The 18,301-nt window shown below is 42.6% G+C and overlaps 1 protein-coding gene across 9 annotated transcripts in view; it reads left to right on the plus strand.

Moving 5' to 3' along the window:
* The window catches only part of ALG9 (ALG9 alpha-1,2-mannosyltransferase), a 114,693-nt gene that overhangs the window by 54,561 nt on the left and 41,831 nt on the right, over positions 1-18,301 (plus strand). For all 9 annotated transcript variants that reach the window (XM_030918470.1, XM_030918471.1, XM_030918469.1 and 6 more), the window contains one exon: positions 14,376-14,506. In XM_030918470.1, the coding sequence (XP_030774330.1) occupies positions 14,376-14,506 (131 nt within the window). The remainder of the gene's footprint in view (positions 1-14,375; positions 14,507-18,301) is intronic.

An 18,301-nucleotide genomic window follows, 5' to 3' on the forward strand; every position in this document is an offset into this window, starting at 1 on the left:
CTGTAAAAATTTAGAATTTTTCAGGCACGTAAGCCCACAAAATTTCTTTAACCTTTCCATATTTAACATTGGCTTTAAATAGCTCCTTGACATCAACAAATTGAGAGAACTGAATGATCTTACTTTGCCTTTGCCATTTGTGACATGTTTCTTAACTGTGTTCAGTACTAGAAGCAAGACGTAGACTTTCTAATTGCCCAAGACTTGGCAGTGTAAAACCAAATCCTGTATATTTGTTACCTCCAGCACAGGGCTTTTAATATGGAAATGTATGTAATGATGAACAGCAGTAGTTTAGAGAAGAGTAGAATCAGCAAAGGGGAGTATATTTGCAATTGTGAGGAAATTGCTTTTTCTACATTTGCTTTCTCTAGAGTTGAGAAATTGCTTTCTCTAGAGTTGAGAGGGATCTTAGTGGTTTGCGCTCCAAACCTTTTGGAAAGGTGGTAAAATCTCTGAGCCTAGGTTAAGTTACTTCCCTAAATCACAGAGCTAGAGGCAGAGTATTCAGCAGTCCCATTTCCTGATACAAATGAAAATATTAGCTAGATTTAAATAAAAAGAGCACTTAGTCGGAGGCAGAAGATACAGAGCTTCTTCTTTTTTTTTTTTTTTTTCTTGAGATGGAGTTTCACTTTTGTTGCCCAGGCTGGAGGGCAATGGTGTGATCTCGGCTCACCACAACCTCTGCCTCCCGGGTTCATGCGATTCTCCTGCCTCAGCCTCCCGAGTAGCTGGGATTACAGGAATGTGCCACCATTCCCAGCAAAATTTTTGTATTTTTAGTAGAGACGGGGTTTCTGCATGTTGTCAGGCTGGTCTTGAACTCCTAACCTCAGGTGATCCTCCCACCTCTGCCTCCCAGAGTGCTGGGATTACAGGCATGAGCCACTGTGCCTGGCCTTTTTTTTTTTTTTTTTTGAGACAGGGTCTTGCACTATCACCCAGGCTGGAGCATAGTGGCATGATCATGGCTCACTACAGTCTCAACTTCCTGGGCTCAGGTGATTCTCCCACCTCGCCCTCCTGAGTAGCTATGACTACAGGTGCACACCACCACACCCAGCTAATTTTGGATTTTTTGTAGAGATGAGGTTTCACTATTTTGCCCAGGTTGGTCTTGAACTCCTAGGCTCAAGCAGTCTGCCCGCCTTGACCTCCCAAAGTGTGATAATTACATGTGTGAGCCATAGCACCTGGCCTTTTTTTTTTTTTTTTCCTGAGACTGAGCTGTGCTTTGTCACCCAGGCTGGAGTGCAGTGGTGCGAACACAGCTCACTGCAACCTTGACCTCCCAGGCTTAAGTGATCGTCCTGCCTCAGCCTCTCGAGTAGCTGGAACTACAGGCACGTGCCACCATGCCTGGCTAATTTTTGTATTTTTTGTAGAGACAGCATTTCACCCTGCTGCCCAGGCTGGACTCAAACTCCTGGGCTCAAGTGATCTGCCCACCTTGGCCTCCCAAAGGGCTGGGATTACAGGTGTGAGCCACTGGGCCCAGCACAGAGCATTACTGTAATCTGCTTTTCTGTAGCTGTCATTTTGGAGCATTAGCCACTTCCAATGTTTGTTTTATGGTTGCTTGCTGATATAATCTGTATCTATCTCGAAGTCCCACAAGTGGATATTAATGCAATGTGATTTCTGCCCAGTGCTCTGAATGTCAAAGTGAAGAAATTCAAAGAAGCCTGGGTAAACAGCGGAAGTCACTGTGACTCAGCCAAATGCCTTGTCATCTTGTTAGTGATACACATGAATGGACCATTTCTGTAGGAACAGATTCCCACTGTTCCTACCTATGATCAGGCAAAACCACGGCCAATGGAATGGGCTTGGCGGAGTCACTGGGAAAAGAAGACCCTGTTGAGTTTGACTCTAGTCTGGCATGGTGGAGAGACATGAGAAATGTAGAATAAGCGGGAGGTTCCAGGAGTTGGGGATGATCTCCAAGGGGCTTTGGCTTTTGGTGCTGCTCTGGGGAGAGTGCCAAGTAGAATGTTTGACTGGGGCAGTACACCTGTCAAACAGTAATGCAGGTGTGTTAAGGTGAACTCAAGGAGGACAGAAGCCTCCCGTGGAGCAGAAGGGGAAAAGCCCACTTGTACAAATACAGAGCATGAAAGTAGGACCTTATAGAAAAAAAATACTGATAATCCATTTTCAAATATGTAGAGCATATGCATTAGGATTTCTTTTTACTTTTTAAAAAATTTTATTTTTAGAGACAAGGTCTCACTCTGTTTTCCAGGCTGGAGTGCGATGGTGCAATCATAGTTCACTGCACTTTCAAATTCCTGATATCAAGCAATCCTACCACCTCAGCCTCCCGAGTAATGAGGATTACAGGTGCACACCACCATACCTGGCTAATTTGTGTGTGTGTGTGTTTGGAGACGGGGTCTCACTATGTTCCCAAGCTGGTCTTGAACCCCTGGCCTTAAGTGATCCTCCTACCTCAGCTTCCCAAAGTGCTGGGATTACAGGTGTGAGCCACAATACCTGGCCCTACATTTGTGTTTTTTGTAGTAAAAAAGTTACGGCTAAAATGGAGTCAAAAGACGTCTTAGAACTTCTTTACATGCAGAAAGTTTTGGAAGGTTGCAGAACTGGACTTGATTATCTCTAACATCTTGTCTGTGAAATGAGAAAGGCAAGAAATACCAATTTGGACTTTGAGTCAGTGCTATGGTTTGTGTCCCCCAAAGTTCATATATTGGGAACTTGATCCCCAATGTGTCAGTGTTAGGAGGTGGGACCTAATGGAAGGTGTTTGGGTCATGGGAGCTCTGCCCTCATGAGTAGATTAATGCCATTATCACGGGAGTGGTTTATCTCGAGAGTTAGTGCGTTATAAAAGGATGAGTTCATCCCTCTCTTGCTGTCTCTTGCCATGTCTTTGCCTTTCTACTATGTGCTGCCTTCTGCCATGAGATGGCACAGTAAGAAGGCCCTTACCAGAAGCCAGCACCTTGATTTTGTACTCATCAGCCTCCAAAACTGTAGGGAAGTAAATTTCTGTTCTTTATAAATTATCCTGTCTCAGATATTCTGTTATGGCAACACAGAGTGGACTAAAACGGTTGTTCTTAAGTGTGATTATTCTGTTTATTTCCTTTGGATTCTCTAATCCCTTTCCCAATAGCAGGAACGCATTCATAGATCTGAATGGAGTCATATATTTTGATGGCACAGTAAGAAGGCCCTTACCAGATGACAACACCTTGATTTTGTTTAGTAGATTTATTATAATATGATGTGATCTTTATTGTATGGTGTTAGGGAGGAAATAGATTGTTTCTCCAGGGGCTAGAAGCGAAGGGAAGAAATTCTTGGCACTTACAAATAAGCTGGTCATAGTTTTGAACAGCTTGGTGTTGGAAGTTGTCCAGCATCCTGGTGCAGCTGGTCACCATTCTTTCCTTCCATAAATACTTTTTGACTGCCTGAGGTATGCCAGGTACTGTACCAGGCACCAGGTTTATTGTACTGATAAAGACAGATTCAGTTCTTGCCTTCACAGAGCTTATAAGGTTCAGCTATAAGAAGGCTTGGGCCTTGCTGCAGTTGCTCACAGAGGGATTTGAGGAGATGTGATGAATCAGAATTTATTAGGTGTTTGGAAGGAAGACATTCTGAATGCTGCTTAAAAGCTAAGTATTAAATTAATAACATATGTCAGCCATTATGGCTGCTGGATAGCCTCAGTTATGACCAAATTTTACTTAGCTGTGGGCAAACTGTCTAAACAGTTTTCTCAGCTTTAATCCTCCCACTTGCCTAGGAGTTTACAGGGCAGCTGATTTAGATTGATCTTTCACATTATCCCCTTGGACTCTTAGAGGAGTCATGATGACAGTTGTTTACCAGAGGATTTTCAGTGACATTTGAGAAATAAGATCTGTCTTCTGTGTGGAGATGGTTTCTCTGTGATGTTCCCTGAACCTCATGTTGGCCCTTGCCAGAGATCTCTATTTTTACAGCTACTTGCGTCATTGTCATTTCCAGCTGATAGATGATTGAATGCAACTTCACATCCTTCCTGTCTTAGGACTTGTGGGGCTTTGGCTCAGGCAGCTGGATAGACAGCAGAGAAGGTCACTGAGAATAGGAGGTTGGACTATTAGTTCTTTCCTTGTCCCCACATGGCATTCTAAACTGCGATAAAATTATTTGATACAACCATTGAATCCATTCCTCCTGTTGCCTTTTCTCAGTCTTCAGCTCCTCATAGCCTTTCTGTAGCATTTGAAATCTACTCTCCACCTAGATTTTCAAAACTGTGTACTTCTTTGATTCTTCTATGTCCTGTCTTCTGGTTCCCTTCATCCTTGGCTTCTTCCACTTCTTCCTTCTGCCCAGTACTACATGTGTCTTCTCAGCTTTATCTGGGGTCTTTGGCCCTATCTGTTTGTTTCTTGTCTCTCTTCTACTTTTTCACCTTTTCTTCCCTCCTTCACTTCCTCTCCCTTTTTTTTTCCATGCATTGTTGCACATACTTGTTAAATAGACATTTCCTTAGGACCTACTGTATGTTTTGTACTGTGCTAGGTTTTTGGCATAGAAGAGTGAATGAGATAGACACAACCCCAGATTTTATGGAGCTTACAATGAATTTCCCAATTAATTAATAGAATATAATTGTAAAATGCTTTGAGAAGTATTGGTTGCTATGAGAGCATGTAATTTAGGACCTGCCCTAGTTTAAGAAGTCAGTGAAGTCTTTCTGAAGGAAATCATTTTTAGCTGAAATCTGAAGGATGAGTAGGAATTTATGAGGGGACAACAGGGAGTGTTCTAGGAGTAGGAACAGAAACAGTTCTCTAACTCAGTATTTTAGTCATATTGGTCTTCTTTCAATTACAGTTGTGTGCTGCTCAGTGACACTTTGATCTAGGGCAGACTGCGTATTTGATGGTGGTCCCACAAGATTATTATGGCTATACCATACAGCCTGGGTGTGTCATAGGCTATACTGTCTAGGTCTGTGTGAATACACTCTATGATGTCCACATAATGATGAAATCGTCTAAGACACATTTCTCAAAACCTGTCTCCCTCGTTAAATGATGCATGACTGTACTTGAATACACCATGCTTCTTTCCACCTCATTAGGTGTAAGACACAAGTTATCATCTTTCCTCAATGTCACCCAAACCTATTCTTCACTGCAGCCTTAGTTCATTTGTCACTGATTTCATTTGAAACAGAAGTGAGGGCCAGGTGTGGTGGCTCACGTCTGAAATCCCAGCACTGTGGGAGGCCAAAGTGGGCAGATCACTTGAGGTCAGGAGTTTGAGACCAGCCTGGCCAACATGGTGAAATTCCATCTCTACTTATTAGCCAGCCGTGGTGGCGGGCGCCTGTAATCCCAGCTACTCAGGAGGCTGGGGCAGGGGAGAATCACTTGAACCTGCGAGGTGGAGGTTGCAGTGAGCCGAGACCGTGTCACTGCACTTCAGCCTGGGCAACAGAGCAAAATCTGTTTCAAAAAAAAAGAGGGAAATAGAAGTGAGATTTGTCCTTTCTTCTTCATTCCCACTGCATAGAAATATCAGAAGGTGATGTAGAAGCAGGTGGATCACTTAAGCCCAGGAGTTCAAGACCAGCCTGGGCAACATGGTGAAACCCCGACTCTACAAAATACAAAAAAAAGTTAGCCAGGTGTGGTGTTGTGCACCTGTTGTCCCAGCTACTTAGGAGGCTGAGGTAGTAGGATCATTTGAGCCTGGGGAGGTCGAGACTGCAGTGAGTTGTGATTTGCACTACTACACTGCAACCTGGGTGACTGAGTCCCTGTATAGAAAGAAAGAAATATCAGAAGGCAGTATCACTTCACAACTGGATATTACAGTAGTAACTAGAGTCCTTACTTCAGCTTTTTCCTCCAACACTTTCTTGCCTCATCTTCTGCGCATAACCAGTATAGACCTCTCTTTCTAAGACCCTGTTTTTATCATCTTACTTCTTGGCTGAAAAACCGAGAATAGATTCCTGATGCACAAAATCCAGATTCTCTTCCTTTGGATCTTCCATTATCAGTCCTTAGACTGTCTCTCATTTTGTTTCTCAACAGACACCTTTTGGGACAGGTAGATATTCTTCTTCCCCCTGTCAACCATGCTCCTTTCTGCCTTTTTCCCTCTGTTTTCTCTTGAACTTTTATTACCAGCTCTCGGAAGTCTTTTCAACTACTGTAGCCTCCAGTGATCTCATCCTCTCTGAACTCTGAATTTTTAATAACACTTTCTGTATTTCATATATGCTAATGTCATTTCCTTACCTAAATTATAAATTTAAGAATGGCTGGGGCTGGGTGTGGTGGCTCATGCCTATAACCCAGAACTTTTGGAGGCCAAGGCGGGAGGAATCACTGGAGCCCAGGAATTCAGGACCAGCCTGGGAAAGTTAGTGAGACCTTGTCTCTATTTTTTAAAAAATGTAAAAATTAGCCAGGCATGGTGGCCCATGCCTGTGGTCCCAACGACTTGGGAGGCTGAGCTAGGAAGATCACTTGAGCTCAAGAGGTTGAGGCTGCAGTGATTTGTGATCACATCATTGCACTCCAGCTTGGGTGACAGAGTGAGACTCTGTCTCCAAAAGAAAGAAAGAAAGATTGGTCAGCTGGGCATGGTGGCTCATAACTCTTATCCAAGCACTTTGGGAAGCTGAGGTAGGAAGACTGCTTGAGGCCAGAAGTTCAAGACCAGCCTAGGCAGCATAGCAAGACTCCGTCTCTACAAAAAATAAAAATAAAAAAATTAACTAGGCATGGTGGCATATGCCTGTAGTGCCAACTACTTGGGAGGATCACTTGAACCCAGGAGGTTGAGGCTGCAGTGAGCAGAAGAAAAGAACATGTTATGACTTATATGCAATTTTATATACTCTAGTTTAGGATTCACCAAATAGATACTTAATAAATGCTTTGAGGATGCCTAGAAGATTCTTTTTTTGCTTTTTGATCTGCAAACAATTTTATTGCCTGTCAGGGCAAATTGTATCATCCTTCAAATAAATTCAACAAATTCAATGCTCAAAACTGTAAAATCATAGTGCCCAACAACGAATCAAAACTACTGAATTGTGAAGAGGCAAGAAAGTGTAACCTAAAACCAAGAAGATTTATTTTGATATCATTTGGTGGATACTGCTAGTTCATTGCTAATTGGGGACTGTGAGTGGTTAACATTGTAATCCTGCTGTCCTGTATGTTGGGTTTAACTTGAATTGATAATAGACACTAACTTAGGTTGAAACAAGGATCATTTATTTTAATGGGCTCTACTGTTCCAGGGATTGTTTCTACTAGCTGAATACTCACATTTCATAGAGCTGGTCAAGGGTTCCTTCCGATATTCCAGCTATTTTTGTAGTCCTTTACAGTTTACCAGTTTTATTTAAATGAATCATCTTATTTAATCCTCATTATAACTCTTTGAGGTAAGTGGTATTATCTTTATTATCAGAAGAAGAAAATGAGGTATAAGAACTAAAAAGATTGTGAGTCACTCAGCCAGTTTGTGGTAGAACCCAGGCCTGAATCTGGGCTGGCTGACTTTGAGCTCCTTTTCTAATAACCTTAGTTGTTCTTGAGTGAAGAACTTGCCCTTGATCATACCTGATCGTTTTCTGCTGGAGGCCTTTGTCCTTGTGTGTTTGACTTGTTCATCAGCTGCTTCCCAGAGATGGTGAAAAAGAGGTTAAAAGTTTTTCTAATGGATTAGCCTCTCGATGAATATGATTTTGCTTCGGTGTCTTTCTTTTTTTTTAGTTTTAGAGACAGGGTCTTGCTCTGTTTCCTGGGCTGGAGTGCAGTGGCACAATCATAGCTGACTGTAGCCTCGAACTCTTGGGTTCAAGCGGTCCTCCCGCCTCAGTCTCTCAAGTAACTAGGACTACAAGTGCGAGCCATGACGCTGAGCCAAATTTAAAAAAAAATTTTTTTGTAGAGATGGGCTGTCACTATGTTGCTCAGATTGGGCCTTGATATCTTTCTAAGACCTTTACTTTAAATGGAATTTGCTTAGGGATGATATGGTAAGTGAAGCCTAATCTGATTGATACAGTTGCATATTAATTAGTTACCACCCGCATCCCTGGTTGGCCTTGTACCCGACACCAAATCTAGATAACCAGACCTGTAGTGTGCCAGGCCAGAAAAAACCATGTTGAGGTCAAGTATTAAAATGTCATACTGAGGGCTCCCTAACCAAAAGAAGTCTAAGCATAAGACCCTCAGTGTCTCTGTCTGTTGCTGTGTCTGTTTGCTTACAGAGGCATGGCACTTGTAAAGCTTTTAAAAACTTGTTTCATGTTCTTATAATCCTTGGGAGATACGGAGTGGGTGTTCAGACCAAAAAGGCTACTTCCTGAAGTGTTTATGCAAAGGATCATTTTTAGAGAGTTATGTGGAATGGAATTGGGTCTGACGTCAATTCTCAGTGTGCTTTCTCTCCCCTGGAGGAATAGGCCATATGTAGAGACAGATGTGAGACTGAAGTCTTTTTTACATATAAATAATGCTGGGAGAGAATGAGAACATTCCTGTAAGGTGGAGGTTGGGGAAGAACAGAGTTTACTGTAAGCCAGAGATGACCAACTTGTTCTTGTATGCACTTTTAAGAAACCTTCTAGTCATGTATAATCTATAAGCCTAAATATATATAAAGTATTTGTACAGTAAATTAGTAGTAATAATAATAGAGCAAGTGTCTGTGTAACCCACGTCAAATAATAGAACATTGCCAGCACCCAGGAGCTCCCCTAGAATTCTTTTTGATCACCTACCCACACCCCTGTTCTGAGGGAGTCTCCTGACTCCTGTGGTAATGATTTTCTTGCTTTTCTCTTTAGATTTATGACTTTTACATGTGTCCCTAAATGATTTAGGTTCATTTTGCCTGAATCACACTGCATTTATCCTTTTGTGTCTTGATCCTTTCACTCAGCATTTTGTTTATAATAATCACACGTTATTGCCTATAACTATAATTTATTCTCTCTTACTATTTCATTATATGACTTTACCACAATTTATTTATTATTTTATTGTTGACAGGTGTTTTTGTTTCCAATCTGGGTTACTACAAATAACACCACTTTGAACATTCTTGAACTTTTCTTTCGGTGCAGGCATTTCTGTTGGATACACATTAGGTTGAACCGTTTGAAATTACCATTTTTGTGGCTCAAACATCAAATAATAATTTCATGTGGTTCAATCTAATAACTAGGGGTAGAATTGTTAGATCATAGAAAATACATATGTTCAATTTTAGTAGATTTTGCCAAATAGTTTTCTAAAGATCTCTTACCAACTTTATTTCCTGCCAGTAATTTATAATTGTTGCTTCACATTCTGGCCAGCACTCGATACTGTGATTTTTTATTGTGGTTTTCATTTGCATTTGCTGGTTACTAATGAGGTTGAACACATTTTCACTTGTTTTGGCCATTTCAGTTTCTTCTTATGAAGTACCTAAGTCACTTCCCCATTTTTCTTTTCGGTGGTTTGTCTTTGTCTTGTTGATTAGTGGGAGTTCTATATATTCTAGATATGAATCCTTGATGGTTAAATGTATTACATATATCTTTTCTCATTCTGTGTTTTTTTAATTCTTTTTTTTTTTTTTTGAGACGGAGTCTCGCTCTGTCGCCCAGGCTGGAGTGCAGTGGCCGGATCTCAGCTCACTGCAAGCTCCGCCTCCCGGGTTCACGCCATTCTCCTGCCTCAGCCTCCCGAGTAGCTGGGACTACAGGCGCCCGCCAGGTCGCCCGGCTAGTTTTTTTTTGTATTTTTAGTAGAGACGGGGTTTCACCATGTTAGCCAGGATGGTCTTGATCTCCTGACCTCGTGATCCGCCCGTCTCGGCCTCCCAAAGTGCTGGGATTACAGGCTTGAGCCACCGCGCCCGGCCGTTTTTTTAATTCTTAATGTTTTTTGACTCACTGCAACCTCTACCTCCTGGACTCAAGCAGTCTTCCTGTCCCAGCCGCCCAAATAGGACCACAGGTGTGCACCACCACGCCCAGCTAATTTTTTTATTTTTTGTAGAGATGGGGGTCTCACTATTCTGCTCAGGCTGGTCTCGAACTCCTGGCCTTAAATGATCCTTCCACCTCAACCTCCAAAAGTGCTGGAATTACAGGCGTGAGCCACTGCGCCTGGCCTTAATGTGTCTTTTGATGAAAAGATATTCTCAACTTTAATATAGTCAAATGTGTCTGTCATTCTTTTTTATAATTAATGCTTTATCTGCAAACTCTTTTACTCAAGATCTTGAAGATATTCTTTTATATTATCTTCTTTTTTTTTTTTTTTTTTTTTTGAGACGGAGTCTCGCTCTGTCGCCCAGGCTGGAGTGCAGTGGCCGGATCTCAGCTCACTGCAAGCTCCACCTCGCGGGTTTACGCCATTCTCCTGCCTCAGCCTCCCGAGTAGCTAGGACTATAGGCACCCACCACTTCACCCGGCTAGTTTTTTGTATTTTTTAGTAGAGATGGGGTTTCACTGTGTTAGCCAGAATGGTCTTGATCTCCTGACCTCGTGATCCGCCCGTCTTGGCCTCCCAAAGTGCTGGGATTACAGGCTTGAGCCACCGCGCCCGGCCTTTTATATTATCTTCTAAGAGCTTTATCTTTTCATTTTTAGGCCTATAATCCATCTAAAGTTGATTTTTGCATGTGGAGTGAGGTTGAGGTTCAATTTCATTTTTCCCATAAGGGATATCCAGTTGTCCCAGCACCAGTTGGTGAAAAGACCATCCACTTCTTTGTGGTGTCACTTCTGTCATAAATAAGGGTCTGCGTGTACCTGCCTCTGATCTAGGCTCTTTGTTCTATTTCATTGGTCTGTTGATCTATTCCTCCACTGATACCTCACTGTATTAATTTTTTTTCGTTTTCTTTTTCTTTCTTTTTTTTTTTTGAGACAGAGTCTTGCCCTGTCACCAGGCCGGAGTGCAGTAGCACAATCTTGGCTCACTTCAGCCACCGCCTCCCGGGTTCAAGGAATTCTCCTGCTTCAGCCTCCTGAGTAGCTGGGATTACAGATGCCCACCACCATGCCTGTCTAATTTTTGTATTTTTAGTAGAGACGGGGTTTCACCGTGTTGGCCAGGCTGGTCTCAAACTCCTGACCTCAGGTGATCCACCTGCCTCGGCCTCCCAAAGTGCTGGGATTACATGCATGAGCCACTGCACACGGCCTACTGTATTAATTTCTATAGCTTTATAGTAACTAAGCCCCCACCTTGTTGTTTTTCTTTTTAGAGATGAAATTTTGCTCTATCACCCAGGCTGGAATGCAGTGGCATGATCATAGTTTACTGCTGTCTTGACCTCCTGGGCTCAAGCAATTTTCCTGCCTCAATCTCCTGAGTAGCTAGGACTATGGGTGCACACCACCATGCCTGGCTAAGTTTTAAATTTTTGTAGAAACAGAGTCTCACTGTCTTGCCTAGGCTGATCTCGATTTCTTGGCCTCAAGCTGTCTTCCCACTTTGGCCTCCCAAGGTACTGGGATTACAGGTGTGAGCCACCACGCCCGGCCTGTTCTTCTTCTTTAAGAGTGCCTTGGCTATTCTTGTCCTTCTGCCTTTCCATACACATTTTAGAATCCGCTTGTTGAGTTTCAAAAAAGTCTGTTGGGATTTTGATTGAGGTTGTATTTAATTTATCAACTTGTTTAGAATTGACATCTTTATAATAGTAAGGTTTTTGTCTAGGAATAAAATATATATCACTTCATTAATAAGGTCTACTTTATTGTGTAACAAAAAATTATTTGAAATAAAATTTACAATTTTAATGATTTTTTAATTGTAAAATGTGCACAACATAAAATTTACAATTTTAATCATTTTAAAGTATACAAGTCAATGGCTTTTAGTACATTTATAATGTGCAACTCTCACCGGTATCCAAGTTTAGAAGATTTTTATCATACCCCCCCAAAAAAACCAGTACCCATTAAATATCCATTAAGCAGCCACTCCCCAGTTCATAGTAACCTCTGCTTTCTGTCTTGGAGGATTTGCCTATTATGAACATTTCATATAAATGGAATCATATATATGTGGACTTTGGTGCCTGGCCTCTTTCAGTCACAGCAATATTTTTCAGGTTTATCTGTGACGTAGCATGTATCAGAACTTCATTCCTTGTTATGGCTGACTACTATGCTATTGTATGGATATACCACATTTTAATGATGTGGATATACCACATGAATCTATCTGTTGATGGGTGTTTGTTGATAAAATTCTATCCTTTCTTTTTTTTTTTTTTTTTTGAGATAGTCTCACTCTGTTGCAGGCTGGAGTGCAGTGGCGCAATCTCGGCTCACTGCAACCTCCGCCTCCCAGGTTCAAACAATTCTCCTGCCTCAGCCTCCCAAGTAGCGGGGATTACAGGCATGTGCCACCAAATCCAGCTAATTTCTGTATTTTTGGTAGAGATGGGGTTTCCCCATGTTAGCCAGGTGGATCTCAAACCCCTGACCTTAGGTGATCTCTCCACCTTGGCCTCCCAAAGTGCTGGGATTACAGGCGTGAGCCACCGTGCCTGGCCAATAAGATTCTGTACTTTTCTATAAAGCACTCTCATCTTTTATTAGATTTATTCTAAGGTAAACATTTTCAAATGCTTGTAAATTGTATTTTTATAAAATTTCATTTTGTTTATTGCTATGGAGTATATGACATTGATTGACATCTTGTAAGTCTGAATTTTGCTAAACTCTCTTAATAATTCCAAAATTTATTTGTAGAGTCTTCTGGACCAATTGTATCATTGTGATGAATGAGTTTTGTTTCTTCCTTTCTATTTATTCTGCCCTGTGTTTCTTTTTCTAGTCTTACCCTACTGACTAGATTCTCTAGTACAGTGTTGAACAGAGTAATGATAGCAAGCAGCCTTGACTTATTCTGGATCCCAAAGGAAAAGCTTTTAGTCCTTCAACGTCAAGTGTGATATTTGCTGCATATCTGTACATGTTTCAAATAGTCTTTATCTTAGCTGACGTCTAACTACCTAAGAGGACTCTTTTTTGGTTTTAATTGTTTTTTTTTTTTTTTTTTTTTTTTTTTTTTTTGAGACGGAGTCTCACTCTGTCGCCCAGGCTGGAGTGCAGTGGCTGGATCTCAGCTCACTGCAAGCTCCGCCTCCCGGGTTTACGCCATTCTCCTGCCTCAGCCTTCCCAAGTAGCTGGGACTACGCCACCTCGCCCGGCTAGTTTTTTGTATTTTTTAGTAGAGACGGGGTTTCACTGTGTTAGCCAGAATGGTCTCGATCTCCTGACCTCATGATCCGCCCGTCTCGGCCTCCCAAAGTGCTGGGATTACAGGCTTGAGCCACCGTCCTCGGCCGGTTTTAATTGTTTTAAAAATATTTTTTTGAAGCAGGTCTCTCTTTTGCCCAGGCTGGAATGCAGTGGCATGATCTTGGCTAACTTCAGCCTTGACCTCTGAGGCTCAAGTGATCATCCCACCTCAGCCTCCTGAGTAGCTGGAACTAAAGGTGTGTGCCACCACACCTAGCTAATTTTTATATTTTTTTTATAGAGATGGGGTTTCACCATGTTGCCCAGGCTGGTCTTGAACTCCTGGGTTCAAGTGATGTGCACACCTCGGCCTCCCAGGGTGCTGGGACTACAGGCGAGAGTCACCGCACCTGGCTCAGCATTGTTTTAAATGAAATATTTTAATATTCTCCTTTAAGCATTTACAATATTCTGATAGATCCATGTTATCAGCAACTGGCTGACTCTGCTTTTGTTAATACACAATATTAATATAATACATAGTATTAACAGAAGCAGAGTTCTGATATCTCACTTTTACTAAACTTTTGCTGCAGGGGCTGTTCCCATGTCTCTGTCAATTCTGTTGAATATTTGAAGGAGATGATATGCATGATATTTCTGTACCCCTGTGAGGTGTAGTGTAACCTCCTATGGCTGTCAGGAGAGGCAGGCCTTCTCACACATTAGCATCTGTGTTTAGTCATGCCCTTTGAGTCTGTGGAATAAGAGGTGATAGACTGGAAGAGAGCATTAGTGAGCAGAAGACGATAGGTTTTCCAGAGGTAGACTGTGGGCTCATGGTGACTTTGGAAGTGTCTATGGGACTAGAAGGACTTAAGAACTCAACCTGGAATCAGACCAGCCAAAGCCTACATATGTCTGAATGAGTGTGCCTGTCCCCCACAAGAGCCTGAATACTCTTATCTGAGTGGAGAGAGCACAGGCAACATTGTCTGGAGACTTGGATGTTCGTTCCTCCAAAGCTCTGTGAAGTTTTAGGATTGCAATTGCTGTTACCCAGAAGGAACCTTCGAAATTACTAATGAAGAGTTGGCCTTTCTCCATTTCAGATCGATATCAGTAAATGCCATTATCTAGTGGATTTGGACACCATGAGAGAAACACCTCGGGAGCCAAAATATTCGTCCAATAAAGAAGAATGGATTAGCTTGGCCTATAGGCCATTCCTTGATGCTTCTAGGTATGTGGCTTTAATCCTATGGGATATTCCAGGACTAGTAAGGGTAAAAATTGGATTCTAGGATTTTATAATTTCCAGTCCTGGGCTGACTCTAGTAGCCATCGTGTGTGTGTTTGTGTGTGTGTGTGTATGTGTGAGAGAGAGATGGAGTCTCACTCTGTTGCCCAGGCTGGTGTGATCTCAATTCCCTACAACCTCTGCCTCCCGGATTCAAGTGATTCTCCTGCCTCAGCCTCCCAAGTAGTTGGGATTACAGGTGCACACTACCACGCCTGGCTAATTTTTGTATTTTTGGTAGAGACAGGGTTTTGCTATATTGGCCAGGCTCTTCTCCAACTCCTGACCTCAGGTGATCCACCCACCTTGGTCTCCCAAAGTGCTGGGATTACAGGCGTGAGCTACCGCGCCCGGCACATCGTTTTCTTTTTATCTGGGCCCAGTTTCCTGAGAAATCTAAAGGATTTCTTTTTTGAGGCAGCAGAATGCAAAGTATGTTCTGGTTTCACCCAAGTGAAAGGATCCAAGTAAAGCAGATAGGTCTGCTGAAGAAAGCACAAGTGTTTGACACTGATTATTTTTGGCAACCAGCTTCAGCTGAGAGCATTTTGACACTGTTAGGAAGATTGACTGTGCCCTTTGAGGAACTAGAAGTTCATGTTCATTATTTTCAGGCTCAAGGCTCAGCCAGGGCTGAGATACACCTTATTTAGTCTTAAATAGAGAGACCAAATGGACCAGGGCTTGGCTCACTCTTCAGAAAGGTCTCAGAATTAATGATAAGAGGGGATCAAGCATTCAGGTAAGGGAGTAATGGGGAAGGGGAGTTGGAGGGGTCAAGGTGTCTGAGGGCAGAGGTCCAGGTAAATAGACAGTTGGAGTTAGGGAGATCCAGGGAGGCCTGGTGAGCAGAGCCCAGGAGCCAGGAGGTCTGGAAGGAAGCAAAAGACAGAGGACCTGGTCCTGAGAGTCAGGTCTGGGGCTCAGAAACTGGGACTGGGCCCAGGACAGGACTCCAGAAAGGTGAAGTAAGCACAAGTACTAGGTGTAAGTCTGAGGAACCAGAATATTGATCAGGATACCAAGACAGGAAATGAAATATGGAGAGAAAGGCAAGGGTCCCTAATTACTGACATGGAGGTATAAGGCTGGTTCTTCACAAGTAAGCAAGAATCCAGTTCTGAGTGAGTTCAGTTAAAGCTGGACTAGCAGGAAGGCCGAGATGCTGACCTGGATACCAGGTCACTAGCTTGGTCATAGAAGTGAGGCCAAAACTGAGTTTGGTGAGCTGCGGTAGCCCAGGCAGGTCATTGTGCTTTTAGACTGAATCTCTTCAGTGACTTTATAGATAATTACAACTGGCAAGGATGGGATGGTTGGGGAGAGAAAGGCAGTCAAGAGGCACCTGAGTTCTTGAGTGATCTTGAATATAGGCTCTTGAGCCACACTCTAGTCTTTTTGTAGCCTGAAGTCATTCCCTCAAGTATCTGATACATAATTTCTAGGAGTGCCGTTTCTACATAATGGGAAATAGTGCTTTTTCTTAACAACAACAACAACAAACATATTTTTTGAGACAGTCTCACTCTGTCACCACGCTGGAGTGCAGTGGCACAATCTCAGCTCACTGTAACCTCTACCTCCTGGGCTCAAGCAATCCTCCCACCTCAGCTTCCCAAGGCACCTGCCACCATGCCCAGCTAATTTTTGTATTTTTTGTAGCGACGGGGTTTTGCCGTATTGCCCAAGCTGGTTTTAAACTTGTAAGCTCAAGCTATCCGCCCACCTCAGTCTCCCAAAGTGCTGGGATGACCCATGGCACCCAGCCTCAACAATTTTTTTTTTTTTTTTTTTTGACATGGAGTCTTGCTCTGTCTCCCAGTCTGGAACACAGTGGCACAACCTCAGCCCCAAAGTGCTAGGATTATAGATGTGAGCCACCATGCCTGGCCCTTAACAAATATTTTTTGGGAGCCTGCAGTGTTCCGGGTGATTTGAACATATAGTGAATAAAACAAAGATCTTTCTTCTAGTGAAGCTTGTTTGGAGGTGGGTAGGGAAGACATATAATGTATAAGAAAATAAGTTATATAGTATATTAGAGGATGATAAATGCAAGGAAAAAGTGTATTGGGTTAAGAGAAGCATTGAGAGTTCCATGAGAGCTGGGGGTTACACTTTGAGCTAGGGTGGTCAGAGTTGTCCTCAATGAAAAGATGATATTCAAACAAAGACTTGAAAGATGTAAGGACATTAGCCATGTGGACATCTGAGGGAACAGCTAGTGAAACGCTGTGGCATGAGGAAGAAACAGGAGGCCAGTGAGGCTGGAGCTGAGCAAGAGTGAAGAATAGCAGGTGGTATGGTCAGAGTGCATTAGGAGTGAGAGTGCAGGTTATAAAGAGCTTTGTAGGCTGTTGAAAGGCCTATACTCTCAATTAAATGGGCAGCCACTGTAGGGTTTTGAGCAGAGACTTGATATAACTTTTAAAAGGATCATTTTCAGTTCTGTGCTGAGAATAAATGGTAGCAAGTAAGAATAGAAGCAGGGAGACCAGTTAGGCCACTCTTGCAATAGGCCAGGCAAGAGATGAGGGTTCTTCAGATCAGGAAGAGGGCAGTGGGGATAATGAGAGGTAGTTATGCTGAGGATATAGAGAAATGCACTGAATTTGAGGTGTGAAAGAAAGGAGGGAAAGATGATCCCTAGGGATTTTGATCCAAGAAACTAGAAAAATGAAATTGCTATTAATTGAGGTGGGAGAAACTGCAAGTAGAACAGGTTTTAGGGGTACAGTGAGAGATAAGCTTTAGTTAACTTTGATATCAGTCAAACTTAACTGGTCAGTTGCCAGGCAAGTAGAATTATTGAACTGACAGCTAGACATCCAGTCTAGAGTTCAAGGGGGAAGTCTGAGCTAGAGACTCAGACTCATTTAGAACTGTTGGCATTTAGATGATATTTTTTAAAAACATGAGACTGGATGAGATCACCAAAGGAGAGAATGAAGTTAGGGACGAGATGAGGCTGGGGAAACTCCAGTATGTAGAGATTAGGGAGAAGAGGAGGAACCAGCAAAGGTGACTGAGGGCGATCATCAGTAAAGTAGTAGGAAACCTAGGAGAGGAGAGTACCCTGGAAGCTAAGGGAAGAAAATGTTTTCAGGAGGAAGGAGTGGTCACCTGTGTCAGAAGCTGTTGATAAAACAAGTAAAATGAAGAATAACAACTGTCCATTAGATTTGGCAACTGGTAAAGGCAATTGGGGTGAAGTGGGTGGGGTGTAGGGACTGGAGAGATTGATTAGAAAGGTTGAAGTGAGAACAGTAGAAGAATTGGGATAGCAAATATGGACAAGTCTTTTGAAGAGTTTTGCTATACAGGGAAGCAGGGAAATAGGACTATATCTGGTGGTGGGTGTCAGGAAAAGTGATAACTGGAGATTTTTTATCTTTTTAAAAAAAAAAACTTTTAGTATGGCCAGGTGCAGTGGCTCACACCTGTAATCCCAGCACTTTGGGAGGCCGAGGCAGGTAGATCACTTGAGGCCAGGAGTTCGAGACCAGCCTGGCCAACATGACGAAACCCTGTCTCTATTAAAAATACAAAAAAAATTAGCAGGGTGTGGTGGTGTGCACCTATAGTCCCAGCTACACAGGAGGCTAAGACATGAGAATTGCTTGAACCTGGGAGGCGGAGGTCGCAGTGAGCCAAGATCGCACCACTGCACTCCAACTCCAACCTGGGCGACCTTGTCTCAAAACAGCAACAACAACAACAACAAAAAAGCAATGGATG

This window comes from Rhinopithecus roxellana, chromosome 15, assembly GCF_007565055.1.
Source record: "Rhinopithecus roxellana isolate Shanxi Qingling chromosome 15, ASM756505v1, whole genome shotgun sequence".
NCBI classification, from domain to species: domain Eukaryota; kingdom Metazoa; phylum Chordata; class Mammalia; order Primates; family Cercopithecidae; genus Rhinopithecus; species Rhinopithecus roxellana.